The sequence below is a fragment of the Manacus candei genome, unplaced genomic scaffold (assembly GCF_025592945.1).
Source record: "Manacus candei isolate 608988 ecotype Guabito, Panama unplaced genomic scaffold, ASM2559294v1 h1tg000003l, whole genome shotgun sequence".
NCBI lineage: Eukaryota > Metazoa > Chordata > Aves > Passeriformes > Pipridae > Manacus > Manacus candei.
The window spans coordinates 18,091,895-18,114,281 of NW_026138051.1; the positions used below are offsets into that span (position 1 = coordinate 18,091,895).

The following is a 22,387-nucleotide window of genomic DNA, read 5'->3' on the forward strand; positions in this document are numbered from 1 at the left end:
GCTGCTGCTGCGAGCCAGAGGGGAAAGGCAACTGGCACTGGCAAAGGAGAGAAACCCCCTGCGGAGTAAAGAAATCCCCCTAAATTCATCAGTGGGACCTCAGGGAAGGGGCTGGGAGCAGCACAGCTGAGATGGGATCGGACTAAATGGCCTTTAAAGGTCCTTCCAACCCAAATAATTTGTGATTCCGTGATGGACGAACTCCGGGCTCCTGCCTGCGGCAGCGCTGGGTCCCCTCTGCTTGGTCACGGTGCCCCAGCAGGAATGTTTTCCCAAGGGTTTATCGAGCATCCCGCCTCCTGCAGCTCCATGAATCCTTCGTGCTGTAGCAAAAAGGGTTTCTGTTTTTGTCTCCCTTTTTCCAGGCTGAATTAGTGCCCGGGGGGCAGCGGTGGCTGGTGAGGTGCCCTGCGTACCCTGGGGCAGAGCAGCGATGGTGGGGTCACACCCCGCTGCCTTTCTTTGTGTGCTTTATTTACAATGTCCCAAGGAATGATTTCCTGGGGCGGTGACGTGTTTTTTTGGAGTGGATTTCCTCCTCCCGCCACAAACTCGGGCCGGGCTGGGGACTTGAAAGTAAAACAAGATCTTGTCTGGGAGGAGATGGAGACTTGGAGGTAGTGATGAGGCTGGCTCGTAACAACAAACGGGGGAAAAAAAAGAGCCTTTGAACGCAGGATTTATTTAGAGACAAAGGGTCGGGGCCGTGAACGCCCTGGGCTGGGCTCCTCTGCACTGAGGTAAAAGCAGCTCCTCTGCAGGGGAGATAAGAGGGTCCTTTGTCGGTGGCTGCAGGAAGCAGTTTCTGCCTGGATTGAATCCACGTGGAGAGGCCATGAGAAATCAGGTCAATGTGGAATTGTTATTAGTGCAGCAGTGACCCCACCCCACCCCTCTGGTTTAGAGCAGGAGGGGATCATAAACTCATGGAATGGTTTAGGTTGGGAGGGACCTTAAAGATCAGCCACCCCCTGCCATGGGCAGGGACACCTTCCACCAGCCCAGGTTGCTCCAAGCCCCGTCCAACCTGGCCTTGGACACTTCCAGGGATCCAGGGGCAGCCACAGCTTCTCTGGGCAGCCTGTGCCAGGGCCTCACCACCCTCCTGGGGAAGAATTCCTTCCTAATATCCCATCTAACCCTGCCCTCCTTTGGCCCAAGGCTATCGAGGGAGGGTTGGGAGCTCTTGGAGCTGTCACCACAAGGATGTGCTGCCTGGGGAGCTGGAGCTCTGGGTTTTGGGGGAATTTCATTATTTCATCTGCACTGCTCTGAGCTGGAGGGATGTGCTGGCACAGGAGGCACTGGGAAAGCAGCCCTGGATTGTGTGGGATGATCTGCCCTGTCTTTGGCACTGGAAAGCCAAACTGCTCCTCACTGTGGGAGAGGTTTGGTCCCTGCACTGAGGCTCCTGTTCCCCCAGGGCACGTGTTGTGTTCCCACAGCACGTCCCCACCTGCCCTGGCCTCACCCAGCTCTGCCCTCAGCTGGAGAGAGGGATCTGGCCGGGATCCAGAGGGAAGGCCACAGCCTCTGCTGCTGCTGAGCATGTCCAGCAGTGCAGTACCAGGTGAAACTTTGGGCACTATGTTTGTAGAAGTATTTGAGGTAGCTGCATTGTTCCCCAGACTGAGTTAGATGCAAATGAAGTGAATTGGTGATGCCAGAAATAAAGAGTTTCCCCAGATAGGGGGACTGTTGTAACATTATTTAGTAATGAATCTGTTGAAAGCAAATGTCTGTTGTGGCTCCACCACACCCCTCCTTCCAAGACCTCAAGAATTGGTGGTGTTTCTACTCTTGCTTGTCTTTAAAAAAAAAGCCTAAAGAAAACAGATTTTGGGAAGTATGTAGCAGGATCAGCTCAATCCTTTGATGCAAAAGTGATTTAGTGACCATTGACTCTCCAATAGGAGCTACAGTGAACTTGTCAGGAATACTCAAGTTAAAATAGTGAGATGTCTTTTTTAATAAACAACTTTAAGAATAAAAAAAAAAAATCTCTATGAGAAGTCTTCCATATTTTGGTTTATTTGCTTCCTCAGTTGGAGAGAAGTGTTGCATCCTCACCCAGGTCTCTCCACACTTTGTTCTTCTCTCTCCCCTGGAGCATGTCCTGGGGCAGGCAGTGTTGGTGCAGGGAGGTTTTGGTGGAGGCTGGGTTTTTCTGCTGCCACCCAATCCAGGTGTTGTCCAGGTGGGAACAGCCAGCCAAGCTGCATGTCCCTGGCCAGGCTGAGCCCATCTGCTGGAAGCACCAGGGCAGGGAAGGGGCAGAGGGGGGGCTGAGTCTGCTCTGGGCACCCCGTGCCACTGCCTCACCGCCCTCACAGAGAGGAATTCCATCCCGTCTCTCTTTGCACCACTCATCTCTCCCCAGACAGGGCGAGGCTGCTCTTTGCCCTGACGCTGGTGGAGTTCTCCTTCCCTGATCCATCCACCCACGAGCCCTCTCCTTTCCAGGAAAGTGGAGTGGCCCATGGCCCGCTGGCGCCGGGCCCGGCTCTCCCCGCTCACGCACACGGGGCTGCTTTCCCTGCTTCCTTCCCGGCAAACACAACCTCCTGCCGGCTCCATTGGGCCATGTCCACTTTAAACCCCCTTTCAAAGGAAATCTTGGAACCACCTGCAGCCCTGGCTTGGCTGGTTCAGCCCTGAGCTCCCGTGGCTGCTGCCAGAGGAGCCAGGATGCGGAGCCGGGATGAGCTCAGTGCTCACCAAGGGGGGAGTTTGGGACTGGTGGCGATGTCAAGAGCCCTGGAAGCCCCATTCCTGTTGTGGGTCAGCAAGGTTGCTGGGACAGGAGGAGGTGGGACGAGAGGTGGAGGGAAAGGGATGATTTTCAATGTGGTTTTGGAATGGAAGGGTTTGGAATGCGCTTTTGGGTTTTGTTTGCTTTGGGCAAGAGCCCAACGTGCCCCAGGGCCAAGTGCTGCAGAGCTGAGGCTCAGCTCAGCTCCCTCTATCCCTCCACCCCTCTGTTCCTCCCTCCCCCCATGGTGACTGGGGATATGGGACCCTGCAGCCCTGCCACAGGGGGATCAGCCCTGTGACCCCCTTGGAGGCAGCAGGAGGATGCTCTCTGCGCTCTCTGGCTTTGGATGAGTTTTTGGAGGCTCTGGGTTCCAGGGTGGCACTGTGCCCCTGGGAGGGTTATGTCAGCCCCCCTGGAGCAGGAGCCTGCAGGAGATGGGGGCTGGTGAGTGGGAATGCCCAGCACCTGGGGGTGTGGAGGGATGTGGGAACCACCTGGCTCAGCCCCCCAGGCCCAGCCAAGGATGCAGAGGGCGGGGGGTCAGGCCTGGAAAGCTGTGGGAGCAATGGCAGGAGCCAGGAGCAGCCCCTGCCCAGCCACGGCATGGTGGGGACTCACTGTGGCACCCCGGGGTCTGGCTGGGCCTTGGGCTGGGCCCTGCCTGAACCCCTCTTTGGCCTCTGAGGTGGCCTCCATCACCTGGGGTGGGTTTGGTCCCTCCAAGGTCCTGCCATGACCTCTGGGCTCACCCGGTGCTGGAATCCTGCAGATGAAGGACTGCCAGGGGTGAGGAAGCGGGGGCTGCGCTGGTCCCTCAGGGCTGGGGGGGACAAAATCCCCAAGGGAAGAGGTGCTTGGGCAGCAGTGATGGAGAGCTCCTGGTCCTGTGCAGCCTGGCTGGGGCACCACACTCCCCAGTGCCACGTGCCAGGTGTGGTGCCGGGGCTGGCGACTGCTCCGACGTGGCCGTCCTGCTCTTTGTCCTCCCTGGAGCCCATCACTGGCGTGGCCCCAGGTTTCTGATCTGCCCAAACCGAAACTCCTTTGCTCCTTTCCAGAGGCTGACACTGGATCTGCCCCGTCCCTGCAGGCAGTGGCCTGGGGGTGCCAGCCCTGTGCCCCCTGTGCTGCTGCTCCCTGCTCACCCCGGCTGCTGCCCCAGCACCTCCAGCCCAGGGTCTTTGGCACCCACAGCCCAGCTGGGGCTGTCCCTGCCCGAGGTGGGGTCAGACTCGTGGAGGGTCACCCCATCACGGGGAGACTGTGTCTTGCCATGGCGGGTGTGGCCCTGGTGCCCTTCCTGCTGCAGGGAGCCACTGGGAGCTGATGTGCCACCAGGGCTGGGATGTCTCCCATCGTGCATGTCCTCTGTAGGTCCTTGGGGACCCTTCCAGGGTCTCAGGCTTCCTCCCACCTGGATGGTGGCCCCAAGCACAGCAGGTCCCTGCGGGCAGCCACACCTCGTGCCCTCTTTGGTTTGTCCCTCACCGCAAAGGACAAGACACACCGGGAAGGACCCTGTGCCACCCCCTGGCCATTGGGCCGCTGTCCTGGGGCCACGTGGGAGCATCAGCGGGCAGGTGGGAGCAGAGGGGGTGTCAGAGGTCGAGCCGGAAGGCCCCGAAGTAGCTGGCAGCTGCGTCGTTGTAGTCGATGGCCAAGGAGGACACGGAGACGAAGAGCTCGTCGCCGGCCTTGAGCTCGAACAGTCCGCCCTGGTAGAGCGCGTGCAGCCCATAGTCCGCCTCGGGTGCCCAGCACTTGGTGCCCACGCCCTTGAGCAGCAGGATGGGCTGGCTGTGGGGTGGCTGCCACTGGATGCACTGCACGAGCTGCGGGCCCGACTCCTGGGCGCCGGCGCTGCGGTAGCGGAAATAGATCTGGGAGTACACGTAGTACTTGCCCGGCTGCTGGACCCGGAGCCGCCCGTCGCGGTAGGTGATGTTCTGCAGGTGGGAGTGCAGGGTGCTGTGCTCCCAGCGGGTGATGGCGTGGCGGCACGACTGAGACAGGTTCCCGAAGCGCTCCGAGGCTCCTGGGGAAAGGGAGGGTCACTGAGGGGAGCGGCCTGGCAGGTTCAGGTGAAGGGGAGGGGGAGGCTCTAACTCTCTCCCACTCCGGAGGGATGGGGAAGGTGGCCTTGGACTGGTCCCCATCTGCCACCCAAAGTCTCCTCCCATGCTGGTCCTTTGCCCTTTGGGAGAGGTCTCTCCCCTGTTCCCGTCTCGGACACCACCTGGTGCCCAGTGGGGCTCCCCAACCTCCTTGTCCTGGTCACCCGCCCTTTGGGGGAGTCCTCTCCCCTGTTCCCATCTTGGAAACCCACTGGTGCCCAGTGGGACGCCCCGACTCACCATCCTGGGTCAGGCTCTGAGGGCGGAGGGTGAGATGTGCCGAGGGCTTCCCAGCTGTTTTGGGAGGAACCTGCCCCTCTGAGGTGTTGAAGTAGCTCCTCCGGGCCTCTGCAGGACAGGGACAGTCAGCTGTAGAGGACCAAGTGTGGGGACACCCAGCCCTGTGCCAGCAGGGCAGGGAAATGCCCCACTGACCCATCAGAGAGGAAGGTTATTCGGGGTCTTGTCAATCATTATCTAACGTGTCTGAGCTATCCCATGGCCCTGGTTCCCTGGACTCCAGACAGGTGGACATGGCTGTCCCTCCAGCCCATTCCTGGGACTTGTGCCCTTCACCACCCAGTGGGAAGGTTCTCCCCTCTCCTGCCCAGCTCACAGCACCAGGGTCAGGGCTGGAGCCCACCAGCCCCCCCCCGCTGCTGACATCCCGGTGTGTGCACGTGGATCCCAGCTCCGGCCGCTCCCCCGGAGCTGGGAGAGGGACTCACCCTTCACCGCGCTCCTGCGGAGGATGTTCTCTGTCACCTGGGCCACAGAGAGGAGAAGGTCCCACGGTTAAAGGTGAAACAGGGGTTTCCCACACCCCAGCTCCTCCTCCAAGCCCCCGTCACCCTGTTTGTCACACTGTCTCTGTGCCCCACCATCTCCTTGCTGTGGAGGGCCTGGGTCCAGCCCCCTCCTTAAACCATCCTTGCCATTCCCCCCCTCCTACCCCTGCAGGGAGGTAGCCGGGGGGTCTCCCATCCTCCCCTGGTCCCCAGGCTCACCGTGGCCACGTAGGCTTTGATGGTGCTGGCCAGCTTGAGGCAGGTCTGGCTGCTGCTCAGCTCCTCCAGGCTGGAGCCCTCGGGCTGCTGGTTGAGCATCTGCAGACACCGCAGCTCTTCCACACTCCCCGGAGCCTGGGATTTCAGCTGGCATGGAAACAAACCGGGATGTCAAACTGGGACGGACAGAGGGGGCAATGGGGGATCCCAGTGGGGCATGGACATGGGACAGCCACCTTCAGCTTGGCTCCTCCAGCACCAGGGGGGCTCAGAGAAGGCCCCTGAGCTGCCCCAATCCCAGAGCTGGCAGTGGGACAGGAGGCACCACCAGGATGCAAACCCGGCTGTGTCTCCTGTGTAGGATGGAGGGGGTGGTGGGAGGCTGGGTGGATCTGAGTTCAGGCAAAGTTCTGTTTTTTGTGGATTGGACATGCTAAATCTCATCTTGTCCTCCCGTGATCCTTTGCAGAAGCCCATCCCAGTGCTTCTGGAAGCACTCCAGCCCCTTTCATGGAGTTCCAATGCCAAGCGGGAGGTGGAGGCGGAGGAGGAGGCAGGACTCGAGGACTCTTACAAGCCACAGAACACCAAGTAAATAACCCAAAATTCCCCTTATCCATCTTCTTATCTCTTCCTCCCTCCCCCGGGGAAAATGAGGCTTCTCCAACTCCAGGAAGTGCTCACTGCTCTGGGGCAGAAGCTGCCCCACCAGCCTTGGCTCCGTGGGCTCTGGAGGCACGAGCTGCTGCAGGAGGCTGGACGTGCCTGGGCAACCAGGGCCACGCTCCTCCTGCTTCCCCACCTGAGCTGGGATTGCAAAACAAGCTCTGGCACAGCTTGGCTCTTCCAACTGCCGAGCTGGGACCCTGAGCAGTGCCAGGGCAGCCCAGGCAGGTCTTGGGCACTTCCCTGTGCTGGCTTGTGGTTTGGGATGGGAAGCCTTCCCTTCCCCTGGCCAGCTGCCCTTCCCCAGCTGTCCCGGGGCTGTCCCGGCTCCGCTCTGGCCGTGGTGTGGCTGTGGTGACCCTCACATCTGGTGGTCACAGGGTCACCCCACACTGTGCTGCTGTCTAGGGCATGGGGAAACTGGGGCACAGATGGAATGGCTGCCCTGAAATCAGTGTGCCAGGAGCTGGGAACGAACACACTGGCACGTTGGCCACCCTACCTCTGTCACATGGGTGGTTTCCAGATTCCAGGACAGACCCAGGAGGCTTTGGGTCATCACCCAGGGCTTGGCCACCTCCAGCACCCCCAGACCCCTCCCCTCCACAGCTGTGGGTACTCACTGCCTCACACCAGTATGTGCTCACCTTTGGGATCTATATCCCATCTACATGTGGATATACCTCTATATCAACAGAATATTGGGATCAATACAGCCTCTATATCAACAGAATATTGGGATCAATACAGCCTCTAGATCTGCAGAATATTGGGATCAATACAGCCTCTAGATCCACAGAATACTGGGATCAATAGAGCCTCTATATCCACAGGATATTGGGATCAACAGAGACTCTGTATCTGCAGGACAGCCCCGTGATGTCAGATTGAAGGGATTTGGGTTCCTTTCTGCACTCTTGTGCCCCTGGCTGGACCTGCCAGGGGGGCACGATTCCCTGTGGATGGGCTGTGGGTGACCCTGGAGGGTTTTCCCTGCACACACCTGCCCGCCCAGGTGGGTGCCGGTGGTGCCAAGGCAGTGAATCCCGAGGGATGGGGCTGTTCCCGTGGCATCCCCGCGGCGGGTGCGTGTTCGGGCAGGGCAGTGCACACACCTCCGGGCTGCCCGGAGCGCTGACTATGGAGTGTGCCCGCGGAACCGGGGTCAGCCCGGCCCGGGGAGGGGCTGGAGCGAGTCCAGAGGAGGCCACGGAGATGCTCCGAGGGCTGGAGCCCCTCTGCTCTGGAGTCATGCTGGGAGAGCTGGAGGTGTTCAGTCTGGAGAAGAGAAGGCTCCAGGGAGAACTTAAGAGCCCCTTCCAGGGCCTAAAGAGGCTCCAGGAGACTGACTCCCTGTTCCCAGCACAGATCTCAGGAGGGATCCAGTGACCGGCCGCTGAAATCAGCCCCAATCGGTCCATTTCCGTGGTTTCCCCCTCCCTGCAGCTCTTCCCTGGGGCTCTGTCTCCCTCATTCGCCTGCTCTCTCCAGCGCCTTTCATGCGGCGCCTTTCATGTAAATCCCTCACAGCGGGATCACACGTGACTCAGGGATGGAAACAAAGCCCAAAGGAGGGCTGGAGCCCTCTCCAAAGGATGCTCCAGACAGGCTGTTTATTCCTCCGTGGGCTGGGCTTTTCCCTTTTCCCCGTCTCCGGTGTGGTTTGTGGAATGTCTGGCACTGCAGGACTCGTTTCTTGCCGGACCCTCAGGGATGAGGGTGCCCTCCACGGCGGCCTCGAGTTTCCCTCTCCCCCTGGATCTCTCGTCTGGTGTTTCCCTGACGCTGCTGGGGGGTTGTTGTGGGTTGGAATCAGCGGCTGGGGGGAGCTGGGAGGGTGTTGGCATGATCGTGGCCAAGTTTGTGAGTGATTTGGCCCGAGTGACCCCACGGGAGGTGGGAATGGCGGGATCCCAGCACAGTTGTTGGGATTACACAGGAGCAAGAGCACAAGAGCTGCTGGAATGGGGTGGGGGGTGTGCTGGTATGGGGGTCCCAGCATTTCACAGAGCGAGTGAGGAGGATTTGGGGGTCCTGGAGTGTGGAAGAGTTGGGAATGGAGGAAGGGGAAGACGAAGCAGGAACCAGGGGTCGGCGGGGCCCGGAGCCCAAGGAAATCCCCCCCCCCATCCACTTCTGGGGCTGGAGACTCTGATGGGACCCCAGGGCAGGGCCCCCTTCCAATGAGGACCTTCAGCTCCAGGCAGAGCCCAGGACAAAGGCTCTGTCTCTCCACATCTGGATCCGCGACAGTGTCCACCCCTCCCTCCTCGCCTCCACATCTGGATCTGCAGCTCCGGGCGGAGCTCGGGCAGTGTCCACCCCGCATTCCACATCTGGATCCGCGGCTCCCTGGGGGGCCGGGGGCAGTGTCCACCCCCTCCCCTGCCCCCACATCTGGATCCGCGGCTCCCTGGGGGGCCGGGGGCAGTGTCCACCCCCTCCCCTGCCCCCACATCTGGATCCGCGGCTCCCCGTGGAGCTGGAGACGGTCTCAACCCCCCATTCCACATCTGGATCCGCGGCTCCCGGGGCAGTGCCGGTCGCTGCCGTGCCCGGCGGGCAGAGGCGCGGAGCGGGGAGCGGGCAGAGCCCTCTCGCAGCCACCGGCACTCCCTCCCGGGGGCGCAGCCGCGCCGCCGGTCCCGGCCCCCCCCGGAAAACGGGGCGGGGGGTCGCGGGGCAAAGCTCACCTTGGAGATGGCCATGGTGAAGTAGACGAAGAGGCCGGTGGTGGAGGCGATCTGCACTGCCAGGATGGCCATGACAGCCACACTGCCCCACAGGGGACCGCACCGCCGCCGCCGCCGCTGCCCCCGCACCGCCCCGGGGCCGCCGTCCGGACCGGGAGCGGGGCCGGGACCGGGACCCTCCGCCAGCATGGGCGCCTCCGAGCCGCCGCTGTCGGAGCGCAGGTAGTGCCCGGCGCTGGGCGGGTGCGGGGCCATGGCCCGGCCCGGTCCCGCTGTCCCGGTCCCGCTGTCCCGGTCCCGCTGTCCCGGTCCCGCTGTCCCGGGCACCGAGCGGCGGCAGCGACCCGCGGGGGCGGGGCCGGGGCGAGGCCGATGGGCGGAGGGCGTGTCTGGGGGCGGGGCCTGCGGCGGAGGGGCGGGGCCTCCCGGGGAGCGAACGGTGACACCGGGATTGACGGTGACACCGGGACTGACGGTGACACCGACGGTGACACCGGGACTGACGGTGACACCGGGACCGAGCGGTGACACCGACGGTGACACCGGGACCGAGCGGTGACACCGGGATTGACGGTGACACCGGGATTGACGGTGACACCGGGACCGAGCGGTGACACCGCGACCGACGGTGGCCCCGGGGCTGCGGCTCAGGGGGCAGCGGGGCCCAGGGAACAGGGCGAGGCCGTGGAACAGCGGGGATGCCGCGTGTCCCCAGGGAGCCGCAGAGTGACACTTCACGGGCAGATGGCGACAGGACAAGGGGGGAATGGCTTCCCACTGCCAGAGGGCGGCATTAATGGGATATTAACCCCTGTGAGGGTGGGGAGGCCCTGGCCCAGGTTGTCCAGAGAAGCTGTGGCTGCCCCATCCCTGGAAGTGTTCAGGGCCCTGTTGGACGGGGCTTGGAACGACCTGGGCTAGTGGGAGGTGTCCCTGCCCAGGTCAGGGGGTAGAACTGGATGATGGGCTTTAAGGTCCTCCCAACCCAAACCCTTCCACGATTCTTGTTTAAGCCTCACACCTCTGTCACAGGGCAGTGTGGGTGCTGCTGGGGTGATCCCACAGAGCTCCAGACAGCAAGAAGCCCTCCTGTGCTGCCTGGGCTGAGAACAGGGCAAGGTCTCAGGGCTGGGGGGGGACATGACCTAAGCTGGGTTTAGGTGATGGGCCACATGTCAGCTCTGGCCACCACAAAAGGCTCATCGAGGTCCAGGTTTGCAGGAAGGGGGGAAGTGCTGCTGAGCATGTCCTGGAGGCCATGCTGGGGGAATGTGCCCACCCTGCCCACCTGGACTGGGCACAGGGCTGCCCTCTGTGCACCCTGAGAGCTCTGTCCTGCAGGTGGGTCACATTCCCATCGCTCTGCAATGGAAATATGGAGTAGTTTGGAGAGCAAACAGAAAGGTGGGAGTGGGTGAGACTCCTCCAGCACCACCCTGGAGGTATCTGCCCCATGGGCCATCCCGTCCCCAGGACATCTGGCCCTTCAGTGTCTCCAGGCCAGCGCTGCAGCTCACAGGGACATGTCACTGAGATGTGGCTGTGAAGCCAGAGCTCCTCTGAGCCCCCCAGGGCTGACCCCCCACAGGGGTCTCCTCGGTGCTACTCTCCTTGGTGAGAGCTGAGACCCAAAGCTCTGCCAGGCTGTGATCCATGATGGGCTCTAACCCATCTGTGATACCTCAGGAGTAACATCGTTTCAGGATTTGGCCCTTAAGCCTGGATTTTCTGGGATAATTCAAAGAGAAACAGCAGGTCCAGTTTCTCTTCTCCTGATAGCTTTGTGGGGCTGAGGGGAAGCAGCATCTGCCTCTCAGGTCTCTAAGCACCTCAGGCTTGGGTGGGGGGACAGGAATTGTCCCTTCCCACAACTGCCAGGGCAGGAGTTTGAAGGAAAACCTCCCCAGCATCCTTCCAGTCCTACTTTTCTGCTTTCTTTTCCCTTAGGGGTGGTGTTGGTGTCTGTGTGGCACTGCCAGGCTCTTTGCCACGTTAGGAGAGGGGAGTGCCCACCCTCCTGTGGGTCAGGGGGTGATGATGAGGCAACATGAGGCTGTTTGGGGGTCTCCCCCCAGGACATGAGGAGATGCCCCTTGTCAGGGGGTGCTCAGGGCTGGTCCCCTGCCTGTCCCCAAATGCAGCCACCACTTGCAGTATGGGGAGGGGAGTGGGTGGCCCCAATGTCCGAGCTGGTCATACATGGGGCAGAGCATGGCAAAGGCTCTGGCAGCTCCTACCTTTCCTCCTGCCTGAGTTGGAGCCCGTGGGGTCACCACAAATGACTCTGGACCCCTTTCTACGTCCTTTCCTGGGCACTCTGGGCTCTGGTTGTGGCAGCAGCTGCTCTTGATGGCCCCTGGGCGTCCCTGACTCTATGCAGAGCCCTTTGACCTGCCCTCATGACCTCCCAGATGTGGGAAAGGGTGCAATTAGTCACTTTATCAGCTTGTGTTGCTGTTGTAAAAGCCTTTGGCCGGGCTGTACTAATGCCTTTGCATCATGGATCTAATCAGTCACTGCACTTTCCAGTGTCTCCAAATGTCTCCAGTGGGCTGTGATGGGCAAAGGCAGAGGATGGGAAGGAGTCTGGTGTTTTTCTGGCATTTTCTGGGTAGCAGAAAGGTTTTGTCTCTTGCTCTTTAAACAAAAAAGGCCACACTGCTGTAGTTTGGGGGCTGCACTCCCCTGTTCCCTGTCCCCTGTTGAGCTGCACTGGAACCTGCTCAGATCAAAGCTGCAGGAGCAGGGAGAAGGAGGGGGGACCCCAGAAGACATGACGGGGGGGGATGCTGGAGGGCTGAGGGCTGAGGACCAAAGCCTCTCAGCTCAGGCTGCTTGATGGCCTCTCATCGCTACCACCTCTGCTTTTCCAGCAGGAATTGGCTGCTGAACTCCCTGGGGAACCCCTGCCCATTCCATCTCCATGTTGCATCACTCTGGATGCTCCTCAGACCAGGGGATCTTCCACCCCAAAGCCTCTGCCAAGCCCATGAGTGTTTTTTCCCCCTTGTCTGCCAGCTCAGCGTGTACCTGGTGCCCAGAACCCGGAGCTGCTCTGTTGTGGCACCATCCCTGCCCTGGCAAGGAGCTGTTTCCCCAGGTGAGATGCCTTCCATGGAGTGGGGAGCACACTGAGTTTCGGGGCAGATGACTAATTATGTCTAAAAAAACCGATGACAAATCAACCCCCCTGGTTGTTCTCATGGAAAAGGCTCAGGACCTGCAGAACCAGGTGGAGAGGGACGAGCTGGAAAAGGCCCATCTGGGAAACAAACTACTTTCCAACCTGGTCTAGGGGAAGGTGTCCCTGCCCATGGCAGGGAGCTGGAACCAGATGAGCTTTAAGATTCCTTCCAGCCCAAACCATTCCATGATTCCGTGGTTTGCAAGTGGGACATGGATGTACATTCTGAAGCACCTTGGGACTGCTGATCCCTGTGTTGCTCCATCAGATGGGGCAGGGACACAGCTGGGCTCTACCAAGGAGAAGAGGGAAGCCAGGAGTGACCAGAACCCGGAGCTTGGGGCTGCTCTCCGGGCCTTGGAGGAGGGAGATTTGTCTGTGAGTCAGGGCAGGACCAGAACTGGAACTGTGCAGAGAAAACTGGGTGGGAGCCAGGGAAAAAAAAATGCCTCGGTCCTGGCTGAGGAATTGTTTTTCACTTCTAATGTTTCCTGGTCTGTGCACTGGGAGAGCCGGGTCAGTGGAGCCTGGAAATCTGTTTCCTCAGTGCTCCATTGTGCAGAGCAAGTGCAGGGGAGCGGGAGAGGGGTTTGTTGGAGTCTCCCAGTGCCATCAGTGAGGGGCTGGGACGGGGGAAAATCCCTGCATGGAGATGGGAATTGTATCTCTGGGATTTCCCAGCCTGTCCCTTGGATTCACTTCAGTTTGCTTCAGGCAGGATGGTGGAATGTGCCATTTATGTTATTTGCCATGTTTTATGGAATGTCTGTGGGTTGGCCAAGGCTGGACCCCCCCAAGCTGGGTTGCTGTAAGACATCCCTCCCAGGGGAAGCCCCAGAGCCAGGTCTCAGCTCCCCGTGGCTGCTCCTTTAAGCAAAGCCCAGCCTGGCATTGGCTCCAGCAGCTGAGGATTCCAAACATGTGTTGGCCACACGATCCTCTGTCAGGAAACAGCAGCCCCTGGGATGTGGAGTCATCGAGTGCAGCTCAGGAGCTGCTGCAACCTCCCTGGAATGTGCCCTCAGATGTTTGTCTTTCGGTTTGAATCGATCAGTTCCTGTGCCGAGGTGTTTTTCAGGGAAAAACCTCTTCCCCATCACACCCTACCTCCAACAGGAAGGTCAGTGGATCCAGCTGATGCACAGGATGAACTCACCTTGACCAGTGAAGCACCCTCTGGGAACCCTGTGCTGGGCTCAGCCCTACCCTGCCCTCTCCTGGTGCCAGGGACCAGCCTTGCTCCCATATCCAGCCTTATTCCAAGGCTCAGCAGAGCCAGAGGATTCACTGTGCCTTGGCTCCCTTCCCTTCTGTGCCTCAGCTTCCCCCTCTCCAGCCTGGGCTCTCAGTTCCATAGAATCAAAATCCCAGAATGGTTTGGGTAGGAAGGGACCTTAAAGTTCACCTCCATCCACCCCTGCCATGGGCAGGGACACCTTCCACTGTCCCAGGTTTCTCCAAGTCCCGTCCAACCTGGCCTTGAACACTTCCAGGGATGGAAGTGTCCAGCCACAGTCTCTCTGGGCAATCTGTACCAGGGCCTCGCCACCCTCAGAGGGAATTTATTCCCAACATCCCATCTAACCCTGCCCTCTGGCAGTGGGAAGCCATTCCCCCTTGTCCCATCACTCCAGACCCTTGTCCAAAGTCCCTCTCCAGCTCTCGTGTGTGAGGGCAGAGACCCTCTGCCTTGTCTCCCAGGAATCTGTAGCTGTGTGGAGGCTGGGGAGGGTGGTTTCAGTGAAACTATGCTTGGGGCTGACTCAGAGCCTCCCACTGCAGGTTTCCTGCTGGCTCAGCACTTTTCCATCCCCTCCTCCCTCCCCCTCCCCAGAATTCTCTCTCCAGCTCCTTGTGAAGATGCTGAACTCCATTCACTGCCTGTGGAGCTGGGAGAGGCCCCTTGCCCTTGCTGGGGGAGCTCACAGGGGTAGGGGGGAGTGTGTGTGTGTTCCCTGCCTGCCTCTGTCTTATAGAAACATTGTTTTGGGGTGAACCTTGCACATTTTGGGTTGATGCACACCTGGCTTTGGCTGTGCAGGGTGGAGGGGCAGCAAGTTTTGGCCCCTCCCAGCTTTTGGGCTGCTACAGGGAGGAATCAGCCATGAGGATCCAGCCTCTTTCCCCCAAACCCTGGGAGCACCCCCAGCCATTCCCTGGGTCTCTCCCCACCTGGAGCTGGGGCTAGTCCTGGAGCTTGTCCCTGTTGTCACGGGGAGGATGGAGACCTTCCCTGCTTGGTGGCATCAGGACATCTCCAGAGCTGCTCCAGCCCCACACGTGCCAGGCCCCAAGTGGGAGAGGATGGGTTGGCTTGGATGGGCACAAGCTGGTGCTCACAGCCCTTGCTGAGCTCAGGCTGGTGGGGGGACCTGGAGCTTGGGAGCCAAGGGGTAGGGAGAGAGGGAAAGGAGGATCAGGGACGTTCCATAGTGATCCAGGGCAGCTCCAGTGCAGCTCGTGGGAGTTTGGGTGGAGGAGCCCCATGAAGCCTCAGACCAGCAAGGGATGTAGAACCCTAAAGCTGCTGACCCAGCAACACCCTCTGGAACATCCCCAGGTGGGACAGCAGCTCCAAGACACACATGCCCTGGCCAGGAGCATCCCCAGGCTCCAGCAGGGGATGATTTTTTGCTGCAGCTCCTTCCCTGGGTTGGGCTCCCTCATCCCAGCACTTCAGCTCGCTCCTCGGACAGCTGATCTCCTCACTCCCTCTAGTGGGATGGCTGCGTGGCTCCTGCCTGAGTCCGTGTTCCTCCTCTTGATGTCTTTCTGGAGATCCTCCTCTGGCCATGCTGGGTCTGGTCCCTGCTCCAGCCCCTGTCCCTGCAGCCACGCTCCCCTTGTTGGTCCTGGAGGGGTCTGGTACCCACGGAGGGAGCAGAGCATCCCCCACGAGACACCCCAAAAGCTTTGTGCGAGGCTTTTTTGGGTGTGGTGGCTCCGTCCTCCCCCCAGCCCTGCTCTCCCTGGTGTTTTGTGCACACACAGATGCCAGGAGTTGTGAATTCATCCTGTTCCCAGCTGCAGCCACATCAGGTGTGTGACCTCTCTCGCCTGCCCTGGGAGCACCTGGCACCACTGCTTTCACCCACGGTGGTGATCCTGGCTCAGCATCTCCCCTCTGAGGGGGTGCAGGCTGCCAAGCCACGCTCCTCCAGGGAAAAATGTCCCTCTGGGTAGGGACCAAGGGGACCCAGAGGTGATGGGTGTTGAGTTTGTTGTGTTTCTGAGGTTGCTGGGGGCCAGGAATAGGTGTCAAGAAGGGTGTCTGAGCCTGCCTTCAGCAGGAAGATCTCCTGCCCAGGGTGCTCAAACCAGTTTGGCTTGGCTGAGGTTTTTATGTCTGAATCTAATATATCTATATCTATATCTGTATTTATATCTATATCTACCTATATCTATCTATTTATGCCTATATCTATTTTTATATCTATATCTCTATCTAATCTATATTTATTCATCTGTATATCTCATGGGTTGGTTTCCCAGCCTCCAGCCCCCCAAAGCACCACGTAGGCTTTTCCTGTCACAAAACATCTGTTTGTGCCCTCCTCACCCTCCCAGTCTGCCCAAGTGATGGAAACCACCGAGGGAAGGAGGAGAACATCCTCTCCCTCCCCATCTGTTCCCCACGGAACATTCCGGGATGAACCTCCTGGGGGAGCAGAGGGATCTTTATGTCGCAGCCGCGGTCCCGTCCTTCCCACAGCCCGCCCTGGAGCTGGAGGACTGCTCCAGGAAATGATTAATCCCCAGTTTTTGTTGCTGTGGTGGGATCCTTTGCCCCGTGAAGGACCCCCGGGGGCAGGGGGTGGGGTGAGGCCATTCCCTCAGTGCCTCTGTGCTGGGATTTGGGGCGTTTGCCCCGTGACAGGTAGAGCAGGTACGGGAGGGGCAGGAGGAGGCAGCGCCCAGGGCCTTGGGGGGGTTCTGTGGGTTGGGTTTGGATGTCCTGGGGAGGGGAGAGGAGGGAAGGCGAGGAGAAAGAGAGGAAGAGGAGAGGGGGAGGAGAGGAGAGGAGGAAAAGAGGAAGACAGGAGCAGGAGAAGAGGGGAGAGAGAAGAAGAGAGGAGGAGAAAGAGAGGAGGAAGAAAGGAGGAAGAGACGAGGAAGAGAAGAAGAGAGGAGGAAGAGGAGAATGAGGAGGGGAAGAAGGTGGGGAGGGGAAGGGAGGGAAGGAGGGAGAAAGGGAGGAGGAGGAAGAAGAGGAGGAGAGCAAGCAAGGGTTGTGGGGGGGGGGAGGAGAGGAGAGGAGGAGGAGGAGGAGGAGGAGAGGAACCGCCCGGAACCGCCCGGTCCCGCCCCAACGGATCTGCCCGAGTCTCGTGGCGGAGCCGCCGCTGTACCGGCCCCGCAGATGTTCCCCGTCCCCCTCCTCCCCTTCCTCCTCTTCCTCCTCCTCCTCGTCCTCGCCCCCGGCAGCGCGGCAGCCGGCCCGGGGATCACAGGCGAGTCTCTGCCCCGGGAGGAGCGGGGGGATACCCGCGATCCCCCCGCCTGGGGGTCGGCCACGCTCCGGGGGTGCCCGCGGGTCTCACCCGGCGCGTTCCGGGCAGGTTTTGCTGAGCTGGGACCAGTCGGGGGCGAGCGCGGGGGGAAAGGCGGGCGGGGACCCCTCCCGCAGCATCGAGGGGGCCCCTCCGGGTCGGGGGGCGCCGGGGGCTGCTCCTGGCGCCGGTTTTAAGAAGCCAAGGCGAGTCCAGGCTCGGGCACGCCTTAATCCCGGGAAAAAGCTTTTAGAGGAAGGTCGGGAAGGGACTTGCGGCTTTTCTCGGCTCTCGGCGCGTTTTCCCGGCCGGGCCCCGCGGGCGGTGGGCTGTGCCCGGGGGGTCCCGCAGCTCCGTCCCCCGGAGTCTGTCCCCTGTAACGTGGGAGGAGCCTTTCCATGTCGCTGCTTAAAGACTCGGGGGTCTGGGTGGGTGAGAAGCTCAACGTGACCTGGCCAACAATGCTGAATGCCCACAGCGTGGGCAGCAGGGCAGGGGGATTCTGCCCCTCTGCCCCCCCAGGTGAGACCCCACCTGCAGAGCTGCCTCCAGCCCTGGGGAACAACATCAGAAGGATGTGGAGCTGTTGGAGCAAGTCCAGAGGAGGCCCCCCCAAGGGCTGGAGCCCCTCTGCTCTGGAGCCAGGCTGGGAGAGCTGGGGGGGGTTCACCTGGAGAAGAGAAGGCTCCAGGAAGACCTGAGAGCCCCTTGCAGGGCCTAAAGGGGCTCCAGGAGAGCTGGAGAGGGACTGGGGACAAGGGATGGAGGGAGAGGACAAGGGGGAATGGCTTCTTGGTGAAGGTAGGGTCAGATGGGATATTGGGAAGAAGTTCTTCCATGTGAGGCTGGTGAAGCCCTGGCACACATTGCTCCCCAACACTCTCCATCCCTGGGAGAGTCCAAGGCCGAGCTGGACAAGGCTTGGAGCAACCTGGGCTAGTGGAAGGTGTCCCTGCCCATGGGACTGGATGATCTTTAAAGTCCCTTCCAAACCATTCCATGATTCATGATTCTATAAATAATTCCCTCCTCGGCCCCGCTGTTTGTGAGCCAGGACGGGTTCCTGCGGCACCTCCTTCATCCCCGGTGGGTGAAGTGGGATCTCTGTAGCCGTGGAGTCACTCCTGCTTTCTTTTCCAGCCCGCACACTCGCTCCGTGCTACTCGGCCGACCTCAGCCCAGCCTCGGGGCGCCTGGTCTCGGCCGTGGGCTGCACCGTGCTGCTCACGGTGCCCCGGCTGCGGGTGGGCAGAGCGGTGTCCTGGGAATACAGAGCGGGCGTGGAGCAGGGTGTCATCCTCCGCTATGCCTTCGGTCGGCCCCCCAGCACGTCCCGCCCCTACGAGAACCGCACGAGGTTCAACGAGACCAACTTCTCGCTGCAGATGGTGCTGCGGCGCGGCGACGGGCGGCTGTACCGCCTCAGCTCCGAGGAGGAGGCCACGGACTGGTTCCAGCTGCACGTTGTTGGTGAGTGATGCCACGGCCAACCCTCCTCCGTGGCCGGGCATCCGCGGAGCCGCGGGTTTGCCCGCTGACAGTCCGCCTGTCTCTCCCAGAACCGCTGTCCGAGCCAGAAATCGTGGGCAACTCGTCGGTGAAGGCGGGAGACGACACCAAACTGGTCTGCAACGTCCTGAAGGGGAAGGCAGACTTGTACTGGTGGAAGAAAAATGGGGAGCTGCTTCTGGGAAGTGACCGCATCCAGTTTGAGGACAACAGCACGCTGTGCATCGTCAGGGTGTCGATGAGGGACAGCGGGTACTACGCGTGCGTGGTGCGCAACGCCGTGAGCCAGAACGAGACCTCCTTCCTGCTCCACGTCCACCGTGAGTGGGGGCTCCTTCCCCGTGCCCAGGGAAAGAAATGGGGCAAAACAGCCCCCAAAGAGGGATCCTCTCTCTCCTGCTACCCCTGTCTCCCTGTGCTGCATGGGCAGGTTCTTGCTTGGAGGGTGGGGGGGGTTGAATTTCCTCTGGTGCGGAGGATGAGGGTTCTCCCCTTTGCAGACTCGGCGAACGTGGTGCTGCCCGTGGTCCTGGCGTGTGTGGTGGTCGGCTGCCTCGCAGGTGGGTGCTGGGGAGCAGCTGGTGGGTGCTGGGCTGACTCTTTACCCTGCCTGCTACCTGGCTGGGGGGTGCTGTGGCAGGTGCTGTGCACCAGAAGGGTACCATGTGGCAGGACCTGGCCTTGCCACCCTACATCCTGCAGGCAGGGGCTGGGCTTTGTCCCAGCTGTTGTTTCAAGCAGGGTGTCCCCAGTCCAAGGAGGTCCTGCTATCCTCCATTATCCTCTTTTGCCTCCCTTTGCCTCCCTCCTCCCCCGAGCACAAGAGGGAAGGTTGTCATGAAAACCCCTCCTGCACATCCAGAACAGGCAGGAGGTTATATTTGACTGTCCTGATCTGGGCCAGCCTCCAACAAAACCCCATGGTTGCCAGGGGAGGTCACGCATCCCTTCTACGGTGACAGCCCCGAGCCCCCCACCGTGCTCTGCTGTGGTTTTCTGCCCTCAGAAGGGAAATGTGCTTCCAGTCTTGCTTTCTCTCCTTTTTTGGAGCTGGAGAGCGTGTCTTCTGGCCCATCCCATCCCATCCCATCCCATCCCATCCCATCCCATCCCATCCCATCCCATCCCATCCCATCCCATCCCTAATCACTGGCAAAGTGGGGATTTTAATTCTCAGATTGCCAACTGAGGGACAAAATAAACAAGAACCACCCAAGCCTGGGCCTGGATCTGGTTTGAATGAAGTGGGAGGTTCTCCCTGGGGATTGTAGGTGTGTTTTGGTGTTGCACAAAGATTTCAGGTTTTTCCTGTGAAAAGCCTCGGGGCACTGGGGAGGTGCTGGAAAAGCTCCTGGCTGTGCTCCCGCTCTGCTCATCCCATCACACTCCTCCCTGCTCACACGTGGCCAGAGCTGGTGGCTGGTTCCCTCCCTGGCTGTTGATGGGACTGGGACCTGTGGGGCACCGTGGGGTTGGGCAGGGGGGGTCTCCCCCATACCCCATACCCCAGCCCTGTGTCGGGAAGGGCTGGTGGACACTCCTGGGTTGAGGTTTCCCAGCTGGAGCACCACCTCCAGGGCGTTTAATGGAGATGGGGATGATGGGGCTTGGAGCAACTTGGTCTAGGGGAAGGTCTCTGCCCATAGCAGGGGGTTGGAACTGGATGGGCTTTAAGGTTCCTTCCAGTCCAAACCATTCTGGGATTCTGGGATGATGCTGATGGCTGCTTTTACCCCCAGGTATCTTCGTCTGGTGCAGGAGAACGGAGCAGCCATTTCGACTCTGTAGGTAAGATCCTCCAGCCCCCTCCTGGGGGTGGCCCTGCTTCTCCAGCCAAAACTTACTATCTACAAGCCCAAGTTTGTCCTTGGCTGGATCTGAGCAAGCTGGAGAAATGAGGGAGCTTGGAATGCTATCCCAGCCTCTCCTGGTAAGAGGCAGTGGAGGGGCTGCTCTCCCCACTCTGAAGGCTCAGAGGATTTGCTGTCCTCCCCTTTTTAATCCCCACTGCGATTTACACTGGGATTTACTCTGGAAATACTCTTGATTCCCCCTCCCCCCCCGAGCCTGATGCTCCTGGTTATCTTAGCTCTGGAACATGCTCTTTAATGAGTGGGGTTTTGAATACTCCAGAAATTTCTGGGAAGCGAGTGAGTCTCTAAATGTTCTCAGAAGTCACTCACTCTGTGTGACCACACACACACTTGGGCTGTTAACTAGAGCTTCCTAGAGAGTAGTGGGTCCTTAAGGATGGAAAACCCATCCCACGTTGCTGCTGGTTGAAAACAAGAGAGCTCTCAGGTGTCTTGTGCAGCCAGGTAGGTCCCAGGTAACTCCTCCCGGGGATAAATTGGCCAAGGTATCTCGTGGAGTTTGGAGCAGAGCAGAATTCCAGACCTTCTGGCACTGCCACTGCCAGCATGGGACACCCTGAGCTGCCTGAGGCCTTGGAGGGATCCAAGTGAGCAGCAGATGGAGGATCTATGCCCAGGACATGGCTCAGATGAGAACCTCTCCTCTCCTTGCAGGTAGAGCTGCCTCAGCTGTTCCCTCGCTGCCCTTCCCTGATGATGGACGTTGCTGGGAATGCTGGGTGTCCCATCCAGTCCCAGCCTCTCCCAGGCTCACCTCTGAGGTGTTCAAGCTGCTGAAACCCACAAATTTTTTTGGAAAACACTGGCTTGGACTATTTGTGTTGTCCTGCTCTTTCCCAGGGCCCCTCACGCGTCTCTGAAGGAGATGGGCACAGCTGTGCCTGCTCCATCTCTCCATCCCTCTCCTGGCTTCCTCCAGGGGCCTGGGTGGGCTCATGGCTCTGGAAAGAGCCACCATCCACACTGGGCAAATCCACAGTCCTGGGGATGCTGGGAAATGCTGTTTGGTGCCAGCTTTGCTGTGCCAGGGTCTTGCCAGGGGCGCTCTGTGGGCTTTCCACTCCCTTGGACCCTCAGAGGGAGGAAAGAGGGCAGGATTTTGCTGTTTGTGCATCCAGGAGGGGAGGGAGGCAGTGGAAGGTGGCAGGGAATGGGGGAACAGCAAAGGAGTTCAGTTTTCAAAAGCAAATCCCAAAGAAATCCCTGCTGCTGGATGATGGCGGGATGCTCCCGAGCCCATCTCCTCTGTTCTCCTTGGGCTCTGGCAGGATCAGGGGACATCCCTGAAGACACCCCATCCTCTTCCCAACATGAGCCAGCTGGGTTGACCATGTGTCAGTGCCAGCTTGTGCTTCCTGTTTGCTGCTCCAACAAGTGACAGCAGCCTTGGCCTGGTTGGATATGGCCAGGTCAGCCTTGCCTGTCCCCTCCTGTCCTCCTGTCCCCTCCATCCCTGTGCTGTGTCCACAGGGCTCTCCTGGGCTTTGCTGTGAAGGGAATGTTATTCCTATAGAAAGCATCTCCCCCCTGGAGAGAACTGGATGCTCTCCTGGGGTGCTGGACCCCGAGGTGTTTGTACCCCCCTTTCAGTCCGATGGGGACAACCCCAGGTCCCTGAGCTGGTCCCCAGCACCTCTGGAATGGGTGTTGGATGTTCTGGTCACTTGGGGACCTCTCTGTGCTCTGAGCCACCAGTCTGGGGGGTGTTTCTGTGCTGGGGTCTTGCCTGAAGAGCTGCAAGAGCTTTCCTGGCCAGGGCAGTGGGGGGTTCCCTCTCCCCAGGGTTATCCTATCTCAGAGAACAGAAATTCTCCTGGGAGAGGCTCAGATCCCATCCCTGAGCTCTCCTACACCTCCTTCTGTGAGCAAATTGGGAAATGGTGGGAGAGATCACTGGGATAGTCAGGCTCTCAGCCTGGGGTTTCTTGGAGCAATTCAAGGAAGCAAAAGAGTTTGGGTGGTTTGAGGTTCCAGCCTCGTTGAAAGCTTCAGAGCAGGTTGTCATGTTCCTTGTTGTACTTGCAGGTGTGAAAAGCAGCCACACAGTTTTGCAAATAACACTTTTCTAAGTATTTCAGAGAGTTGTCTGCAAATT

General features: G+C 59.9%; 2 protein-coding genes across 2 annotated transcripts; one reads left to right on the plus strand and one right to left on the minus strand.

Moving 5' to 3' along the window:
- Window positions 1-1,590: 1,590 nt before the first annotated feature.
- On the minus strand, window positions 1,591-9,570 carry LOC127472784 (tumor necrosis factor ligand superfamily member 10-like). The gene is made up of 5 exons (XM_051791470.1): window positions 9,236-9,570; window positions 5,877-6,023; window positions 5,598-5,634; window positions 5,110-5,217; window positions 1,591-4,790 (listed from the first exon to the last, which is right to left on the minus strand). Exons 1-5 carry the CDS (start codon window positions 9,488-9,490, stop codon window positions 4,354-4,356), a joined length of 984 nt encoding a protein of 327 aa, XP_051647430.1. The 5' UTR covers window positions 9,491-9,570; the 3' UTR covers window positions 1,591-4,353.
- A 7,107-nt stretch (window positions 9,571-16,677) lies between these two features.
- Window positions 16,678-21,107, plus strand: LOC127472868 (uncharacterized). The gene is made up of 6 exons (XM_051791724.1): window positions 16,678-16,870; window positions 18,050-18,379; window positions 18,469-18,738; window positions 18,919-18,978; window positions 20,158-20,206; window positions 20,947-21,107. The coding sequence occupies exons 1-6, from the start codon at window positions 16,780-16,782 to the stop codon at window positions 20,948-20,950; spliced, it is 804 nt and encodes a 267-aa protein (XP_051647684.1). The 5' UTR covers window positions 16,678-16,779; the 3' UTR covers window positions 20,951-21,107.
- The last annotated feature ends 1,280 nt before the right edge of the window (window positions 21,108-22,387 follow it).